This window comes from Vicia villosa, unplaced genomic scaffold (genome assembly GCF_029867415.1).
Source record: "Vicia villosa cultivar HV-30 ecotype Madison, WI unplaced genomic scaffold, Vvil1.0 ctg.000010F_1_1, whole genome shotgun sequence".
Classification (NCBI taxonomy): Eukaryota; Viridiplantae; Streptophyta; class Magnoliopsida; order Fabales; family Fabaceae; genus Vicia; species Vicia villosa.
The window spans coordinates 1,566,474-1,587,847 of NW_026704940.1; the positions used below are offsets into that span (position 1 = coordinate 1,566,474).

A 21,374-nucleotide genomic window follows, 5' to 3' on the forward strand; every position below is an offset into this window, starting at 1 on the left:
ATTGCTTATCCAACTACAACAAAGATGTGTCCACCGCCTGAAAAAATTAAAACCAAAGGAGGGGTTAAGAAAAAAGGGAAGAGACCTGTGGGATATGATGTTTATCGTGATCCTTCAGGACATGAGTATGTTGATCAAGCACATTTGAGTTCTCAAAAATCTTCAAAGAGGTTATATTCACAACTATACCAAACCTCAAAAAATAGAGAATTTGATAAATACATTGTACAATTTCCAGATTACATCAGACCATTTATTGATGACATTGTTGATGTAAGAGATGATGGAAATTGTGGGTTTAGAGCCATTGCATCTTTGCATGGTTATGGCACAGATGGATGGTCAATGGTTCGTCGGGATTTGGAGAAAGAAATTATAGGTCCTAGAAGCAAGTTGTATGAGGATTTATTTGGTGAACGCCTTCCAACAGTGAGATCATCGTTGGTGATAGAAACTTTAGGACAACAACCACCAAATAAATGGATGACGTTACCTGAGTTAGGCTATGTAATAGCTAATCGGTATAACGTTGTTCTCGTCTCTTTAGGTCACCCTAGTTTGAGTTACTTCCCTATGACGAGTGCACATTCACCTAATGCATCCATTTACTGCATCGGATTTGTCAATGGAAATCATTGGGTTCAGGTAATTAGTAACACAATTTTGGTACATTCAATCACTATTTGACTTTTTCTGATATTTATTTTATGTGGAGGTAAACATGAATGAAGGATTCCCGTTTCCACCTGTCACAAATGAATGGAAGAAATATCGCACAAAAGATGCGACTTCTTGGATGGTAGGATTTGCCGGGCGGTTACAACATTGGCAACGGCTTATGCCTATACTGCCAAAATATGTCAGCTTAGATTGATTTTATGATATTACAACATTGGCATTATTTAGTTTGATTTTATGATATTAAAACATTGGTACTATTTAGTATGATTTTATGCTATTGGATTTTAATATGTTGACAAATGGATTATAAATAGTTAATCTCAAACTAAAAGTCTTATAATAATACAGACGTCTACAAGTCTCATAACAATACATAAGTCTCAAACTAAAACATAAATATAAACATAAAATGTGACATCAATCAGACTCATTGTCATAAGTAATTGGACCTTCCCTAGGTAATGGTCCGCCTTGTGCAAGTCTGAGTGCTCTAAATATCTCCAGAAACTGTTCGTCTTCAGGAACAGCCTGATGACGCTGTAAGTAATGATGAAGCTCATGAGATATATATGATAATCTCGGGTCTGACGGTCCTTCGTCATAGACAGGCACTGGTACCTCCATCGGCTCATCATCCTGTGGTGCTCTCAAACGAGGATGTGACACCGTATAATACCACGGCAAATAATCATCGTCTGTCTCGTATGGCATGGTGGCAAAAGCAGCTGGGGGATCATCGTGGGATCGGGTCACCTACAACACACTCTGCATATATGTAGCCCACTAAACATCCACATCAAGTGTGTCTACATTAGGAGGAGAAGTCGGTATGTACTATCTGTATCCAAACTGACGCAAGCATCTGTCAGGTAAATATAGAACTACAGTACCAAACCACTTCAAACCACCCCGATACAAACAGATATCATCAAAAGGACGGTGCACCCGATGATCCTCAGAAGGGCGCCAGACAATATCGTGAGGAGTCAACTGATCTAACACAGCTCGGATGTCAGCCACTTTTTGCGTCCCCTGCCTATATTCCCATTTCATCGCCCTAGCCATCGGACTATCAATGCCACATAACCCAGAAGTACCTCTCTTTCCAACAGTTGGAAAGTACTCATGAATCCAACACTGAAAAGAAAGTAAAAGTTACTATTATAAATTAAACTAAATTATAATAAACTAAATTAAAAAAATATTAGATATTAAGTATAATTAAATAATAAGTAAAATTTTAAACCTGAAGAAGAGAGGCATAATCGCCAAGCTGCTTGCATGAATAAAATGAGGCATCCCCTAAGTATCTGTACAGAGTAACCAGTGCAGCTTCCCCCCAGTAATAGCTTCCACAAGTATCTACCCTGGCCAAACTAGTATGCTGCAAAGATGACAGGCCAGATGCAACTAACCAATTTTCCATCTGCCTTGGGAGCATTGCCGGAATCCATCCTATTAATTTGCTGCCATGTGCAGCAACCTTTAAGGTCGGCTTTGGTCGTCTCTCCTGAAAATAATTTGTAATATATGTTAATATATAAGTACATGTAATTTAAAAAAACATTTAAGAAAATATTTACGTACCTCGCCCAACCATAAATGACAGGCAACGTGCCTCTGATATCTAACCAATAAAGATGTATCAGTAGGTCCTCCGGGAAATGCCGGATGCTGCGGACCAACCTCAAGAGCAGCTCCCTGCTGTCCCTCGCCATCAGCCTCTCGACGTTGTCTTCCTCTTTGACGCATTCCGTCGATCGCACATCCTCTTCTTCGAACCACTAAAAAATAAAAAATAAAATAGTTAACAATTAAATAAAATGTTATTAAAAATAATATATGATATTAAAAACTAAAAAAAAAAACTAAAAAAAAAAATAGGAACCGGATACCCCAAGGGTGGGTTATCCGGCTGAGGGCAAGAAGAACCGGAAACCCCATTGTTGGGTTATCCGGCTGAGAAAAAGGAACCGGAAACTCCATCATTGGGTTATCCGGCTGGTAACGGAAGAAAACGAACAGAACCGGAAACCCCATAGCTGGGTTATCCGGCTGATAATTTTTTTTGAAAAACTTACTTTTTAAATGGAATGTGAACCGGAACTGACGAGGCTGGGTTATCCGGTTTTGGCTCAAAAAAATTCCCTCTTCTCAAATGCTGTGTAACCGTGAAAATGAGTGAAAAAGTGAAAATTTTTGTAATTTTTACTATTTATACAGGGGTAAATTTGTCTGAAAATTTTTTTTTAGGGGTATTGGGATAAACGTAAGGGTACAGGGTATAATTTTCATAGACTACGTAGAAGTGGTTACATATATGGGCCGAGTAAATACTAAGGGTAGACATAATTTTTGTCTTTATGCACACCCTTACGTGCCAGAATTGTTTCCCTTTAAAATATCTCTTTTAGAACCAGAATAAGACATCAAATAATATGGAGGTAAGAAACTTGATAATGATAAATTAGTATAGTTTAGTATATAATTATTGAGTTGAGTTGTGCACGCAGTGATTCACGTCTAGATTGTACTACTATGATACTAGTTTTAGACTTATAATAATGAAACAGAATTCATAAGACGTAAATAATTATATATATTATATTTATATTATGTATAACCATTCCATTTTTCAGGTAAATTAAACAAACTATATATATATATATATATATATATATATATATATATATATATATATATATAAAATTTCTTTGGCCACCTCCCTATGGGTCACCCCCAGCGAAAATACCAACATACCCCTGCTTCGGAAATGAATTTCCGAAGCGCTTTTTTTTTGAATAAATTGACTTATTTCGGAAGTTCATTTCCGAAGCAGGGGTTTCGGAAGTGAATTTCCGAAATACTGCGATTTCTGCAGATTTATCAAAACACTCCCCCTCCCCCAATCATTTACCCTAAATCAAAACAAAAAGTGGCAAAGGCAAAATTTTGTGCAAACAGAATTCCAAAGCTGCATCAAGGCTCCAATCACACTGCTAAACAACATTCAAAAGCCCTCAATCCTAACACTTTGTAAGTTTTGAAATTTTTAGATCTATTATTCAAATGCATGTTATTTAGGGTTTTAATTGCATAAATGATATATGGTTAGGTTGTTAGTAGTATTTAGGTTGTTTAGAAGCATTTTGATTTGGTTTGAAGTTTGGTTTAGGGGTCTGCCATGGAAGTTGCAGAAAAGTCCATCGCAGGGGTGTTTCGGAAGTTCATTTCCGAAAACACCTCCCTCCCAGTTTTCGGAAATGAACTTCCGAATTGTATCAGAAGTTCAAATTTTTTTGTTTTTTATTTTGTCTCGCATATTAATCGATTTCAACTGTTTACAGGAACATGTCAGGCAACCAACAAGCACGCAGGACTGCGTCTTCTAAAGAGGGCGCTAAGGGAAGAAAGGGTTCTTCAAAGAAGGAGGTGAAAGAGGTGAAGGAGGTGAAGGAGGTGAAGGTGGTGAAGGAGAAGAAGAAGCTTTTGACTGGTTCTGCTTCTCGTCCCCTGGGAGTCCATGGCTCGGACGCGCAGGCTCAGCCTTCAGGCGTGATCAACGCTGATGGTTCTGATAATGAGTGGGATGAAGATTGATATAATTATCTTCATTCGGAGGAGTTCGCTCGTCGATAAGAATAAAGTGTTTTTATTTTGTTTGATGTGTATTTTGTAACACTCGTCGGGCAGAATAACATGTTTTTGTTTTGTTTGACGTGTTTTGTTTTGTTCGGATTTCGGATTGTATCGCACAGTGTTTTTGTATTGGATTTATCATGTTAATAAAAATACGTACTACTGTAAGTAACAAATGACGGAGGAGGTGTAACCGGGGCCGGAACATATGACGGAGGAGGTGGATGTCCGGAGGAAGAAGAACCGGAGGTACGTCCACCGCGAGACAAAGGAGCCAATCATTGTAAGCTATAGTTTATCATTATCATCTGGGGACGTCATTTCTAAAAAATCAAGATTAAAAATAATAAGATTTTTTTCCCAATTTTTTGTAATGACGTCCCCTGATGATAATGATAAATTATAGCTTACATTGATTGGCTCCTTTGTCTCGCGGTGGACGGACCTCCGGTTCTTCTTCCTCCGGACATCCACCTCCTCCGTCATATGTTCCGGCCCCGGTTACACCTCCTCCGTCATTTGTTACTTACAGTAGTACACCTTTTGAAATTTGGAAGCCTTTTTTTCTCCCCACCACTCTCTCATCCCCACCTACCCGTGTTCAACAATATGTAACTTTAATTTTATGTATTATTATCGTTGTAATCTTCACCCGATTAAATAAAGCGAATTGTTGTTGTTTTTCATTTTATTCTGTCCAGACATATTTTTGGAGGTTCATTTCTGAATTCTCCAAGGGGGGTGCGTTTGGAGATGAACTTCCGAAACACCACATTTTCTGAAAATGTAACTTTATTTCGGAGATGCATCTCCGAAACCAATATTTTATATTAAAAAAAACACGTTTTCGGAAGTTCATTTCCGAAAACACCTTTTTTTCAAAAAAAAAGTACCGTTTCGGAAATGAACTTCCGAAACAAAGGGTAATGTTGTAAATTCACCAGGGGTTGGCAAGAAGGTTAGGAGGTGGGTGAAGAAAAAACCTATATATATTGATGACAATTTAGATATGACCGGCGGCGTGTACTCATCATACACATAGATTACGATATTGACAAGTTTTTTATTTTTTTATATTGTTTTAGATATTATAATACCTTATAATGTGTATTAGTACGATGGATACTAGCAAACCAAATAATATTGTATTATGGATTGTGTTAGAGATGGATCAAAGCTATTATAATATAATATACCTTTATAAAATTATAACATTACTTATTCATAATTGTTATTAGTTTCTAATTCAGTTATCCTTTTAAAGATCAATTTAAATTCTAAATTAAATCCACAATATGATAACAAATATTTATTGGAAAAAAAAAATTTTCAAATGAGTATTGTCGCTACCTAAAGAGGCGACTTGGACCCACACATGATGATGATTCGCCAGCTAGAATGGCGACATGGTCCAAAAACAAGTGGACCCACAAATGAAGAAAATAATAAAATATAATAGGTAAAATAATTTAACTAAAAAAATTGAAAAAAAAAAGGAATGAGTGTTGTCGCCGGGGGTGGCGACTTAGCCCAACTTTTACATGTTGTCGCCAGGCTCACTGGCGAATTCAGTAAGGAGGTATTGTTGTCGCCACCCCTTGGCGACAACGTGTTAAAATAAATATTTTTGGACATTTATGTAATTATTTTGAAAAATTAGTTATTTTATTTTTTTTTAAAATATAATTATTGAAAAAAAAAATTCCCCGAATAACCCCTTATCTCTTATCCCTTATCGGAAGACTAATATATACATTTATTTATAAAAATTTGTAATTTGAATCTTTTATATTAGGTTTGAGTTTTAGGAATACTTGTTTTATTTAAATTTTGTTTATAATTTTTTTTTATAAAAAAAATAGTATATATTCTTAAACTAACAACATATTATTTGTGGAAAATTAAATGTGTTTTTTTAAAATATTAATAGTAATATTTTTGGAAAAGTTATTATATTTAAATTTTTTGAGATTTTAAAAATGTAAAATTATTTATTAAATTACCATACTTGATTTTATGTATCATTTTCTAACCAATAATATAATATATTTATTTAATATTTGGTCGACTGATTGACATATCCGTTCATTAATGAGTCGTGTTTTGAGTTTGTTATAAATCCGTTTTCCACAAATATAAATATTATCTCTAAGTTTATCAAAAAATAAAAATATGTATCTCTAACATTTTTTATTCATAACTTTCCGAACTAAACACTGAGGAAAGTGATGAGAATTCTAGGAGAAATTTACAACGGTAGAAATTTATATGATTGTGCTCTCTTAGAATCTGGAAATATTTAAAGGTATATAAGAGGATTGAAATTTGAAAGACACTTCTAAACATTTTGGACTCATGTGATTCATATATAAAGAGTTGGAGAGATTGAGAAACACTTGGAGGTAGAAAATAGAGTTTATCTGTGAAAAGATGAGTGACTATTTTCATGTAATTCTTTTAGAATTTATTGTAATAATTCTTGGAATTATTAAGAATAAGAGAGTTTATTTGTTCTCTAGAGTAGATCGGTTTGACCAAACTACGTAAATAATTTTTTTTTGTGTTCTTGTTTTTTATCTTCCTCCTACTTGATGTGGACTTGCTATCACGGGTTAATTGTAGATTATTTTGTTTCTTTGGTGCTATCTATTTTGGTTGTCGTTGTTTTTTATCCTCCACATCTATTACTCTTGAGGAATTTAATGTTAAATTAAATTCAACAAGAATTTGATGTGTTTGAACTTATAAACAAATTTACCACTATTGTTAGAGTTCTCACAATAATATTTTGGAACTTAAACTATAATAATATGTGTGAATTGAAGAAAAAATATAGAATCTCCCATGGTTAACTCAATGTGTAAAAAGTATAGGTAAAAAACATAGTTAAAAGTTAACACAATAACAGTAGATCATCGAATGACGACATCACATTGGCATCTGGGTTCAGATAGTGGCGATCCTCAAGCAATGACTCTAGTTTGAGTAGTTCACAATTATTACGTTTATTCAAATTCGAATCTTGAATTATTTCGTTAATGGGTAGTGTTTTGGGACTTTTATGGATCTGTTGAGTTTCAATAGTTATAAATATGTATCTTTATCACTATTGTTAGTAAGACTTGAAGAAAGACAGAAGAAATATGTGTTAATCCTTGTAGGAAAACTTAGAGAGACAAGGTATAAATTCCTTGGAACTCTTGGAATTTTGGAAAACTTTTGAAGTCATCTAACGGGATTCGAAAACACTTATAACATCTTGAATTTGTGTAATCATATACAGATAGTTAAAGAGATTGGAAAATACTTGATTAGAATTCGGGTTTTTTCTTGGGAACTATGATAACTACTTTTTCGTAACTCTTTTGTAATTTATTGTAGAAATTATTGGAACTATACATAATCAAATAACTACTCACTCTATATAGTGGATCAATTTGATCGATCTGAGTTAATAAATTCTAGGTATTCTCGTCTATTATCTTCCTCTTGCTTGTTGTGATTTGTTTATATTGATTGTAGATTATTGTTATTTGTCTCACACATCTTCACTATGAACAAAATCAATATTAATGTTAGTTTTCAATGATACCTTGTTGTGGTTGAACCTTGAAGAATTTTCTAGCAACTTCTCCCCTTTCTTTTCTGTGCCAACGATTTTCGAGTGGTAAATTTTTTATACAATTTGACTAGGTTATTTTATCATGAGAACATCATGGTTGATAGTTTAAATGCACAGTTTTAGATGATGCCAATTTTTTTACCTAGTACCAGACTCAACCTAGTGATATATTTGGTGTCAAAAATAATCTTCAAACCTATATTAAATTTATAACACTTATAATACATTTCATTTATGCCATGTTAACAAAGATATTACTGATTTTGGTTATGCTGATTTTGACATCAAAAAATGGTAGAAGTTTATGTTACCATTTCTTTTGATACTTGTCATTTCAAAAGACGATATATTTTCAAACTATGAAAGAAGTTGTATTTGTTATCAATGATGTTTTGCAAGTGGTGCTGGAAAACGTTGAACAAGAAGAAAAGATAATATGGTTACAAAATTAACACAATGAAGCGAGAACAATTTTTTATGCTATAATTATATTCCTAATGGATTTTACGATGATTTGTATTATTAGTACAAAACATATAAGTCGGACAAAGAAGTTGGAGATGCTATTAAAAAGAAATATAATATTGATAAAACTGATAATAAAATATATTATATGAGTCGCTACCTCAAATACCAGGCGAGTGATGAAAATATGATCTAGAACATTTAACATAAAATCATAATTAAAGGTATGCCTTTAGATGAATAGTTTAAGTAGATTGTATAATAGACAAACTACCCCCTACATGAAAGATTTATAAAACCTTATAAGGCTAAAAACCAAAGAATTTTCTCTAGAAAACCTGACAATCCGCCTCCATAATTAGGGAAAATTTTGCAAGAAAGACAAAAAAGATATAGTGTTGATTGTTTCAACTAAAAATACTAGAAAAAAACTCATAGGTGTAGTCCTGAAGTTAGTTGTTAAACCTTGCAAGAATTAGAATCTTTGTAAGAATAAGAACCACTACTCTAGCAACCACAAGAATTGGAACCTCTAAAGGGTCCTAAATGTGAGCAAGAAACCACCCCTAGAAATGTCATAGTTCAAAATTTGTTTGCTACAATTGTGATAAACCGGGTTGGTTATATATAACACATGTGCAGGAACATGCCAAGTTCTTCTCCACATGATAACCTTATTAAAGAGCCATTTACATATATAATTCATGGCATACAATTTATTGGAGGATTATATTAGTGGGGGGTTGATATTGGCGTCTCCCACCATGTTTTATACAATTTTATAATGCTCAAAACAGACCCAATTCGATATGCTATAAATCGTAGCATTTCGACTACTACATGCTTGAGCGTACTTCGACTATAACATGCAGGATTTCAACATTAGCATGTGAACAAACTTCGATATCATGCTTAATCTCTGTCGAACTAAGAAACTACCCATGTCGAGACTAGAGTTTGATCTAAAATCTTACAAAAATAAATTAATTTTAAAAGATGTGATGCATACTCAAGATATATGGAAGAATTTGGTTTCCAACTTTCTCACGTATATGACAAGGTTTACTAAGATTATTGGGACAAATCTGTACATCATTGTTAAGAATGACATTTCGGTTGGGAAAAACTACACCACTAATGAGTTTTCTTATATTTCACGGATTTTGTGACTTTTATATTTGACATGCTATACTTTTTCAAGCGAATAAACGTGTGAGTATCTAAAGGGGAAAGAACTCAAATTTTAAAAGGTATTTCTGATATCATATTTGAAAGAGATAATGAGATATCTTGCAAAATAGGTGTTTCACTAAGAAACAAAAATGTTTCTTGCAAATACACATACTAATCCAAAGTAGTAATGTAAAATACCATCACAATTTTGGGGAATAAGAGTGAAAAGATTGATGAAGTTATTAATGAGGTAAGTAATATATAGGAAAGTTTTGACCTCATGAGTGATCGTGAATTCAAAAGTAGTTATCATAATAACAAGGATGAAGAAGATATGAAACACAAAGAAGCAGTAGGTGATAGTATAGTGATGCATACTACATTTTCCAAAATCACACAAATTCAAATATCCAGGATGAGTAATAGTGCCTGAAATTATGGTGGTGTGAAATTTAAAAATTTTCTTCTTATTTCAGGATCAAGAAAAATTTTGTGTCACTTGCTGAAGTGAAAACTCACCCAACATTGCTAATTCATCAAATATTGTCGATGTTGAAATTTGCTATCAAATCATGAAGGAAACTATCTGGGAAGATAAAAGGAGCCCACATCCAATTGGATAGATTTATATTTACACAAGATCTTCTAGTGATGGAGACAAAATAATACTAAATGGCATCATTGGCACTTGTAAGACCTTTTATCCAATATGTGAGGGTGAAAATGGATGTTGATGATAACAGTGTGACAATAAAAATAGACATCAAGATTCTGGTATGCTACGTCTTTTTCTAAAGTCTACATGAAAGTGAATTTCCTAAGTACTCAAAGGTAAAGCAGAATAAAATCATTCATTCCAAATTGATTAATAAAACATGAGTTAAACTAATTACATTAAACAAAATCTATTGGAAGGAAACCCAAATTTTCTTTCTTTTCATTTATTTTAGTTAGACATTTGTTGTTCAATTTTTTTAATTGTTAGTTATAACTTTTAATGTAAAACTTTTCTTATGTTAAATTCTCCAGGTGAGGAAGGTTGCTCGCTAGGCGAGCACATCAAAATCAGACAACCCAGATCTATCAATATTTTGCGGGGTGAGCAACCTTTCTCACGGGGCGAATCCTTCAGATCCATTTTAAGCATGACATTTTTTATATTAAGTCTCGAACTATGGACAAAATAAACTATTGTATGAGAGGAAGACTTGATGAAAAAAAACTAAAAACCCCTACGAGTTGAACTTATTGTTATTTCTTGTTGTTACATATCTTTTTATGTTTTTACATTAATTGGTCTATTTAAATTGTTTGTGAAAAAAGATGAAATATTGAGGCATTCAAAGTAACAAGTCTAGATTTGTGAATAATCAAATATATTTGCATGCTTAGGTTATTCTTTTTCAAATGCTTCATTTAAGGTTTAATTTTGTTATTTTCCTTGAAGGAGAACACGTACATGAATTCAATTACTTTATGTTAACAATATAAGATTTCACTTATTAATTTATAATATGTTAATCCATTTTGAGAATCACTTCAAGACCTAGCTTTTGAGTGTGTGTGCAACTTCATGTGATACAAATATTTAGTGTCAATATTTTTTTATTATTTACTTTATTTTTTTTTATATATTTCTTTCACTTTGTATGCAAGAAGTTAAGGAAGTATTCAAGTCCTTGTTTGGGTTTGGAGTGATACCTACTTAGCCTAATAAAATCTACCTTGTGAGATAGTGATCTTTTGCTACTCGTTCGAGCCTTGAAGATTAACTTTTTTTTTTTGAAATGATATACCCATTATCCTTTATTAGAATAGAAAAGTTCTTACATTTTTGTATTAGAACAGAAGATCATTTGTTTGAATTATAGATTTTTATTCAAGTTAGGGAGAATAGGTTGTATGAAAGAAAAAATTAAAAGAAAAACCAAGTTGGCACACATTAGTGATGAGGATGAATATGAAAATATTTATTTTAAGAAAATATGACGATAATCAATGATAAAGCATGACAATATAATTTTTTTAAATATTTCAAAACAGATTTGTAGTATTGTCATTGTTGATTGAGTAAAACAACACATGCTTGAGTGTTAAGCAATTATGATGATTGTGATTATATTCAATTAATTTTTTAGTTTTAAAACTTAAAATCATACTTTAAATAAGTAATAGATTCACATTTATGCTAGGATACTAGTACTAGTGTGAGCATAAAAGTTTGATTTTGAATTCGCATTTTGATGAATCATGCAAACTTGAATCATTTTTAAACATGAAATTTTGATTGTTAACAAACCTTAAATATTAAAAAATACATGTTTTCATGATTAAAACTTGTTTTAAGAAAACTTTGTAGGACTTTTATTTGAAGACAAACAAATTTTGAGTTGGGGAAAATTGATAAGTTTCTAAATGGAAGGGTTTTCCAAAGTGTATTCAGTGAAGCTATGATCTTGTTTTACAAGAAACTATGTTAAAAACACCGATTTTTTTGTACATTTTTAATTTAATAGGTTTCCATTGATTTTATATTATGTATGACCCTTTTCCCACACTATTTTAATAGGAAATTGATCAAGATTTCATCAGGAAAATTGATATGAGAATTAGTTAATGATCTAGAGAGATTTAAATATAATATTGAAGATTTCTGATAAAAGAAACTCGTTAGGTGAGAAAGATGGCTCCCAAGGAAAACTAATGACTTAATACTTACAATGATTCTATAAGAGAAAATTTGTGAGGCGGTCTAGGAAACTCACATAACATTTCATGTTGATTTAGTGACCCGTCTAGGTACTTGAACCAACTTGAGTAGTAAGAAAAAATCGGAATACACTTAAGATCAAATTTATTTCCAAGTTTTATCCTCAATGAAAATGCGATGATGCCAAGATTCACATTGTTCCTTTCTCACAGTGAGCAGTTAAGAGTTTTTGTGAAGCATATGTCTTATTCAAGCCCATGTTAAGAAAGCTCAAACCACAAATATGATGAAATTATACAAGTTCACATTTTTAGGGACGACATGAAACAGAAACTAATTTTTTCTTTATGCAACAATAATCATATCACTCCTATATTTTGTTTGTTTCTCTTATATATTTCTTTCAATTTGAATGCATGAGGTTAAGGAAGTTTTAAAATCCTTGATTAGGTTTTGAGTGATACCTACTTAGCCTAATAAAATTTTTCTTGTGAGATAGTGATCTGTTGCTACCCTTCGAGCCTCGAAAATTAAATTTTTTTTATTTGTTTTGAAATGATATACCCATTAACCTTTAAAAGAGTAACAAAGTTCTCACATTTTTTGTATTAGAATAATAGATCATTTGTTTTCATCAGGTTTTTATTCAAGTTAGGGAGAATAAGTTGAATGAAAGAACAAAATTAAAAGAAAAACCAAGTTGACACACATTAGTGATGGGAATAAAAAAAATACTTATTATAAGAAAACATGACAATAATCATTGATAAAGCATGAAAGATGCAAAAGAAAGAACAAGAAAAGAAATAAAAAGTTGTCAAGCTAATCAAAATAAATAAAAAATCATCGATAGAAGTTGCGAATTGGTATAAGAAGGGGTAATTATAATGTATACAAAAATAAATGCTCTCTCATTCTTAATGATTTTGAATACCAAGAAAAACAAATAATTTTTAAAGTCAGGCCTTGTTATAAATTTTATAAAGCTCTTATTGATTTATGACTGATTACATATTATTTTATACCGTTTATATATATTTCAAAACAAATTTGTAGTATTGTCATTGTTGATTGAGTAAAACAAAACATGTTTGAATGTTAAATAATTAAGATGATTGCGATTCTTTTTAAATAATGGTTGACTTTGAAAACTCAAAATCATACTTTAAATACGAAATAGATTCATATTCATGATAGGATACTAGTGTGAGCATAAAAGTGTGATTTTGAATTCGCATTCTTATGAATCATGCAAACTTGAATCGTTTTTAAACTTGAAATCTTGATTGATCAAACCTTAAATATTAAAAAAATACATATTTTCATGATTAAAACTTGTTTTAATAAAATTTTGTAGGACTTTTATTCGAAGACGAACCAATTTGTGAGTTGGGGGAAATTGATAAGTTTTAAAATTGAGGTATTTTCCATAGTGTAATTAGGGAATCTATGTTTTTTTTACAAGAAAATATATTAAAACCACCAATTTTTTTACATTTTTTATTTATTAGGTTTCCACTTATTTTATATTATGTATGAACCTTTTCCCACACTTTTTAAAGGAAATTGAACAAGATTAATCAAGGCAATTGGTATGAGAATCAGTCAACGACCTAGAGAAATTTAAACATAAATATTGAAGGGTTTTGAGAAAAGAAGCTCGTTAAGTGACAAAGATGACTCCCAAGGAAAACTAATGACTTGAGATTTTCAATGATTCTAGAAGAGAAAATTTGTGAGGTGATATAAGAAACTCGTATAACAAATTGGACCAACCTAAATACTTGGACCCGCCTGAGTAGTAATGACAAATTGGAATACACTTGAGATCAAATTTATTTCTAAGTTTTAACCTGAAAGAAAATTTAATGATGCAAAGACTCCCATTGTTGGTTTCTCACGGGGAGTAGTTGGGAGTTTCTGTGAAACATATGGTTGATTCAATCCCATGTTGAAAAACACCCAAACCATAAATATGATGAAATTATACTAGTTTACATTTTTAGGAACAACATGAAACAAAAATTAACTTTTTCTTTATGCAACAACAATCATATCACTCATATATTTAGTTTGTTTTTCTTATATATTTCTTTCACTTTGTATGCATGAAGTTAAAAAAAAAAAAATCAAGTTCTTGTTTGGGTTTTGGGTGATACCTATTTTGTATTAGAATAGTAGATTATTTGTTTTAATTAGGCTTTTGTTTAATTTGGGAAGAATATGTTGTATGAAATAACAAAATTAAAAGAAAAACCAAGTTGGCACATATTAGTGATGAAGATGAAAAGAAAAATACTCATTTTAAGAAAACATGACAATAATCATTGATAAAGCATTGAAAATGCAAAAGAAAGAATAAGGAAAAAAGAAAATTTTGACATACTTATCGAAAGAAAAAAAAAACATCGATAGAAGTTGTGAAGTGGTATAAGAAGGGGATTATTATAATGTACACAAATATAAATGCTCTCCTATTCTTAGGGATTTTGAATACAAAGAAAAAATAAATAATTTTAAAAGTCAGACATTGTTATTATATTTATAAAGCTCTTATGATCTATGGATGATTACGACAATTTGATGATCTCACATAGATTTAAAGTTAAAGTGACAAATGCATTCACTATAAATATGAAAATGGAGTTTGCCCTATCATATTTTTCTATGTAGACCACTTAATTATATTTTATTAAAATATTCATGATGTAAATGTTGTGAAATCATTTTTGTGTATCAACTTTAATATGAAAGATCTCAGAGAAGCAAGTCTAATCATCAATATTAAGATTACTAACTAGAAAAGAGAAATTATTTGGATTTGCCTCACATATATTGTGAATATCTTTTAAATATTTAACTACTTTGACGATAAATGGACTTGCACAACATATGAGCCAACCACTACTAGAAAATTCGGTTTTAGTGACCGTAAAATTTTGGTCATTGTAGTGACCGAATTAGCCACCAAAATTTGATATTCTAGAGCCAATTTATTTCAGTCACTAAATCGGTCTCTAAAATAAATCAGCCACCGATTTAGAGACCAAAATTTTGTGACCACCTATTCGGTCAGGAAAAATTATTTTTATATACAATTTAATTTATATATAAAATTAGAGACTGAAATTTCGGTCACTAATACTTTTTATTTTCTTTTTCTATTTTTAATTCTCTTTATATGCTACTATTTTCTTCTTCTTTTTTAAGATATGAATTCTTTTTCAATTTTTAATTTTATTAAAAGTTTCATCTTTTTTATTGTTTTAACAAATAATATATTTATATAAAAACATATATATATATATATATATATATATATATATATATATATATATATATATATATATATATATGTTTAAATATAAAATATATTATTAGATGTTAAGTAGTGTAGTGGCAAGGTCTTATTATAATACACAGAAGTCATATGTAGGACTTTTATGCAAGTGTACTAATATACCTATTATGAACCATTATGATACTATTGAGAGAGTAGTGAGATACCTAAAGAGAACCCACAAAATTCCTATTACATGATTAGAAGTCTTTATGTTTTCTTGAAGGATACAATGATATTAATTTCAATAAAGGGACAACTTCTCTATCTATAAAAAAGTTGGATAATATACCTTCAATCAATTAACTAATAAAATTTTATTTTATTATATTTAATTATTTATTTAATAATCCAAATTTTGAAGATTTTTAATTCGTTTTACTCTATGAATAACTTTACTCATCTTTTTGAGACCTATAATAAGAATTTCCCTTTCAACAATCTATCATATTATTCTTAAGTTTTTTTTTGTAATCAAGATATATTAATGAAAGAACCAAAAGTTCTAGAACAAGAATACAATAGGACGAGACAAAAACTCGAACCGAAGAAAATTTACACTCCAAATACAACCTAAGAAAGATAAAACAAAGGAGATTTGCTAAATTCATAAAAGTTGTAATTGGTACGGGTAACTTTTTCTATGAATGACCAACGCCAAAGAAGCGCCTTAATGCTCCAAAACAGTATCGAAAACATTCCAAGTATTATTCCGAAAGATGATCTCATTCCTAAGCTTCCAAATAGCCCAAAAGCTAGCCAACCAAATACTCCCTTCTCTACCGAATTTCACCTTGTTGGACTTGCAAAAACTATTCCATCTCAAAAAAATGCTCATGATGCAATCAGACTCAGAATCAATAAAACCGATCCAACTAGCCACCTCCTTCCAATTAATAGCGAAAACTCCACAAGAAAATAAAATATGATTCAATGTTTCCCTTTCCGTTCTACATAGCACACAAACAATAGAAGAAGGTAAAGAAATACCTCTAATAAGAAGAAGATCCCTTGTTGACAATCTATTAATAAAACATCTCCAACCAAAAGCCTTAATCTTGTGAGACACATCCAATTTCCAATTAAGATTAAAAGCTTTGACAAACTCCTTCTCTAGGCCAAAAGGAACATGGAAAACGTTTGAAAGCGCATAACAACTCCTAATCGAAATACACATTGTCCTCTTTCGTCGACCACGAAACGCCATTGCTGCCCGAAACAACAGGCTGAAAATGGCGCAAAAACAGTCTTAGGCGCTGCACTGCAGTAGAAGTCGCCGAACTGTTTCGAATCGGGATACCGAACTCCCTCGACTCCCAAACACCGTTGACCTAACGGCCCATACCCGCCACCGCCACAAATTTAAACTCCTATAGATTAACGCATCCGGAAATAAATCCATTAATCACTTATCATCCAACCAATTCGCGTGCTAAAAGGAAGTGTTGTAACCATTACCGATATTAAATCTACAATTGTTGACAAAAAAATTCTCCTTGTAACTATTCTCCAAAGAAATAATGTCCTTCCACCAAGAAGATTTAGAAACCCTCTTGCAATTATTCTCATCATAAGAAACAACAAGTAAATTAATACCACCATATCTAACTTTCAAAACTTTGTAACATAAAGCTTCCGAACCTCCTAGAATTCTCCATCTTCATTTATGGAGAAGAGCAAAATTAAAATTACGAATCCTTCTCAACCCAAGCCCACCCTTCTTAATGGGAAGACATACATATTCCTCCAACTAACCCAGTGAATTTTCCTACCTTCGACCGATCCGCCCCAAACAAAGTTACTTTGCAACCTCGTAATTTCATTTAAAACTTTCACGGGTGCCTTGTAAAAAGAAAGCAAGAATATCGAGAGACTACAAAGCACCGACTTGAGAAGAGTTAATCTTCCACCGAAACTTAACAAACGAGCCTTCCAATCCGTAAGCCGAGACTTGATCTTATTCAAAATCAAATTCCAAGATAATATTCTTCTAGGATTAAAACCTATAGGAATACCAAAGAAAATGAAATGTTTTTCTTCCTTTCTATAAGATAAAAAATTAGAAGCAATGTCCAAGAAATTATCAATAACATTAATGCCAATTAACTTACTCTTGTGGTAATTAATCACTAGCCTCGATACAATCTCAAAACCCTTAGAATCAAAACCCTTAGAATATTATTCTTTAGTGGCTAGTAGCTATATATTTAGCATAGCGAGATGAGTTATTTTTGGAAAATATGTATAAGTTTATTTAAATTTATTAATTATGTAATAGTTATTGGTGCCTGTGTGTCACTATTAATGGTGCTGAGCATAGTTTCACCATGTAAGAATTATTCTAGTGGAGGAGCCGGAGTGCATCAACTCATCATACCTTGACTCAATTATTTTTCTAAAATGGATTTCATCTCATCCATAATGTAAGGTGTCCCCATGCTGCAGTATTAAACATGAGAGCCATATTCACCTACGAAATACATATGGTATAGTGTTAATTGCATGTCAATATCGATGTCTGATCAGTAGCAACCTCCTAAATTTATGTTTTTTTCTATGTCTGATTGATCTAGTTATTCCAATTCCATGGATATAATGTTCATGGAAAAGCTAGTCAATCAATAATGTAGATAAAGTATCAAATCAATAATCATTAAGTCAACGATTCGTCTAACTTTTTAGTTTACACCTTTTTCTATCTGCATTATATTAGTTTCCTAACAAATAGTTCATCAAGAAAAATAAAATTTGGATGATAAGATTTTTATTTAACAACACTTGCTTAACAATCACATGTAGTGTATCACATTAATTAATTCAATGAAAAAACTCATAATAACTACGTGTCATACACTTCTTTTCTTCTAGTTGGATGTACTGCTCATCATTATATTATTTGAGTGGTAATTAGGGGTGTGCAAAAAAACCGGTTATCCTTAATCAAATTAGTATCCAAATTATTCCACTTTTTAAAACCCAATCCAAATACTAAAATATAAAATTGGATACCCATTTTGTTATCCAAATATAAACCGGTACCCATAATAATAATTTGGTTTAGTTATTGGATACCCAAATTTTATTATGTATTAAATTTATATGCTTATTTTCTTTCTTGGTATTAATTGTATTTCTACATTACATATCACACGTTTAAGCATGATGATCATATATTAATTGTCAAATATTTTTATACTGCTGTATCATTTTTATGTATAGAATGCTGTCAAATATTTTTATACTGTTATATCATTTTTATACATAGAACAGAAAGCTGCCAAATATTTACTATACTGTTATTTCATGTTTATATATAGAATGAAGTTAATGTTAAGTTAATTAATCATATGTTTGATTATACTCTCATCAAATTTTGAGAGATAGAGAGGCGGTTAGTTGAAATAAATCACTGTGTGATGAGAGAAGAAAATTAGTTAAAATATTACACTGTTTTATTATATCCTCCAATATTTAAACACCATTTTTTTGAGATAATTTAGGTAAAATAAATAGGCTGGTTAAAGAAAATAAAAACAATTTTTTGATACAAAATTGGTTTTAAAAAAAAAGCTGGTTTTAAAATTAAGTTTTTTATATTAAACTTTTTTTAAAAATGGGTTTTTATAAAACTGGTTTTTTAAAGAAAATAAAAAACTAGTTTTAAGAGAAACCGGTTTTAAACTGGTTTTTTTAAAAAATTGGTTTTTTTAAAAAACTGGTTTAGAACTAAACCGATCCACATGTAAACCGGTTTTTAAAAAATAAACCAGTTTTACAGAAATGGTTTTAAGATCCAAACCAAACCATATATATGGTTCAATTTGGTTTGGTTATTGATCCATGCACACCCCTAGTGGTAATAGTATATGCAAAAGAAAAACAGATAGATTAAATGAAAAAAAACATATATTCATTTGGATAATGCTTTCTCAAGCAAGTGATGTCTAAATGTGATCTTCATATTAGTCTATTGAATGTATAGTATCTATATAATATATATGTTACTTAGAATCAAAATAGTGGCGGTTCTATAGCACAGCGAGTTTGGACACGCGTCTGGGTTCAACCTCTTATTTTCTTTATATTTTTTCTTATTTAATAATTGATTTTTAGATAAAATCAAGAGTAAAATTAATAAAAACAGGATGTGAAAATTAAAACAGATGAATAATCAATGACCCAACTCAATTAATTATTTTTTATCTAAATTGTCTAAAATTCCTTACTCCGCTTAATCAAAATAATACTTTCTTAAGAATATATATGATAAAAATGTGTCATTTAATTTAGCTAAAGTTTCCTCTATTGAGAATTTTCATATTGATAAATAAACCATGTGTGTTTAATGCATGGTTATTTGGATGTTTCATGCAAAGATTATCCACATGATTTTGGTGTGATTATGGCAACGGTTTTAGAGCGTTATTTAGCATTAGACATGAATTAGATGATGATGCTAGCACGCATAACACTTTGCCGTGTTATTAGAAACACAACATAATGCAACCCAAATACTTTGCGTGATTATTAGTAACAGTAACCATATAATATAATCTCTACCAATTAGAACACAAATTAACGAAGATACTAAGCAAGAAAGAATATGATAATAATATAAGAGAAATGTTATCTTTACACCTATTTCTACACTTACACCATACTTTATACCAAAATTATATACTCATTATTTTTTAATTATTTTTTTTCTCACTTTTGGAACGTGCAGCACTAAATGAAAGGTATATGTATACCGTGTAAGCTACAAGGTGTAAGAAAAGGGTGTACATATAGCATAGCTCATAATATAATATAAAGGGTGAAAATTCAACTCGCGTGGGAGTTTGATATAAATAAAAAATCCATAAAATTTATATTGAATTATATTTTTTAAAATAATAAAATAAAGTTTATAAGATATTAACAAACTAACTATAACTTATACAAAAATTCCAACTAACAAAACAACTAACTAACTTTTATATTCTATTTGAGATTATTACATGTTTTTAGATTATTTTATTTCCTTTCCAAATTTGTAAGCTTTTTTCAACCTTACAATGTCATGGTTGTGCAGATTTCATAGTCTCAGCTCATAACTAATCAGTTTTAAAATTATCCTTAAAGATTTTGAGCAATCTTTAGATTAATTTTTTAAGAATAATCTGATAGAGATTTATGTGGATCCTATTTTTTTGGATTAGATAGTGAATTTCCCAATTCTAATCTTGAGACCTTTTCTTTCAAATACATGGGGTTTTGTTTAGGGCCTAATTATCGCCTCGAGGTGATGTGGGACCCTCTAGTTAATTTCCTTTACAAGAGGTTCTATTCTTGAAAACACAAGTTTGTTAATTTGGGGGTAGAATGGTTCTTCTTTATTGTAATTAATACTATTTCTATCTTTTACTTATCTTTTTTGAAGATGCATGTGAAAGTTAGGAAGAAAATAGTTATGATTCAAAGGAGGTTATGTGGGGAGGAGTGAAAGAAGGTTATAAGATCTCTTGGGTTAAGTGGACTAATGTCTGTAAATCAAAGAGGAAATATGACTTGGGGGTTAGAGATATGCCTTTGGACTAATCTCAAATGCTTATGGCCTTTGGATTGATATTCTAACATCTAAATATGGGTCTCTAGTTGTTTCTTTTTTAAGGGGTAGTAGGGCATTGGTTTTCCGGTCTTCAATGTAACAACCTAATTTAGATTATCTTATTTATTTAGATTAGTTATGAATTTTTGTGTTC

At 30.9% G+C, this 21,374-nt stretch overlaps 1 protein-coding gene across 1 annotated transcript; it reads right to left on the reverse strand.

Annotated features, from left to right (window-relative positions):
- Positions 1-16,300: 16,300 nt before the first annotated feature.
- On the reverse strand, positions 16,301-16,837 carry LOC131621649 (uncharacterized). The gene has a single exon (XM_058892680.1). It carries the CDS (start codon positions 16,835-16,837, stop codon positions 16,301-16,303), a length of 537 nt encoding a protein of 178 aa, XP_058748663.1.
- Positions 16,838-21,374: the final 4,537 nt, after the last annotated feature.

What these genes read in the sequence shown, in the direction of transcription:
- LOC131621649 (XM_058892680.1), bottom strand. Translation starts at nt 16,837, where the DNA reads ATGGCGTTTCGTGGTCGACGAAAGAGGACAATGTGTATTTCGATTAGG.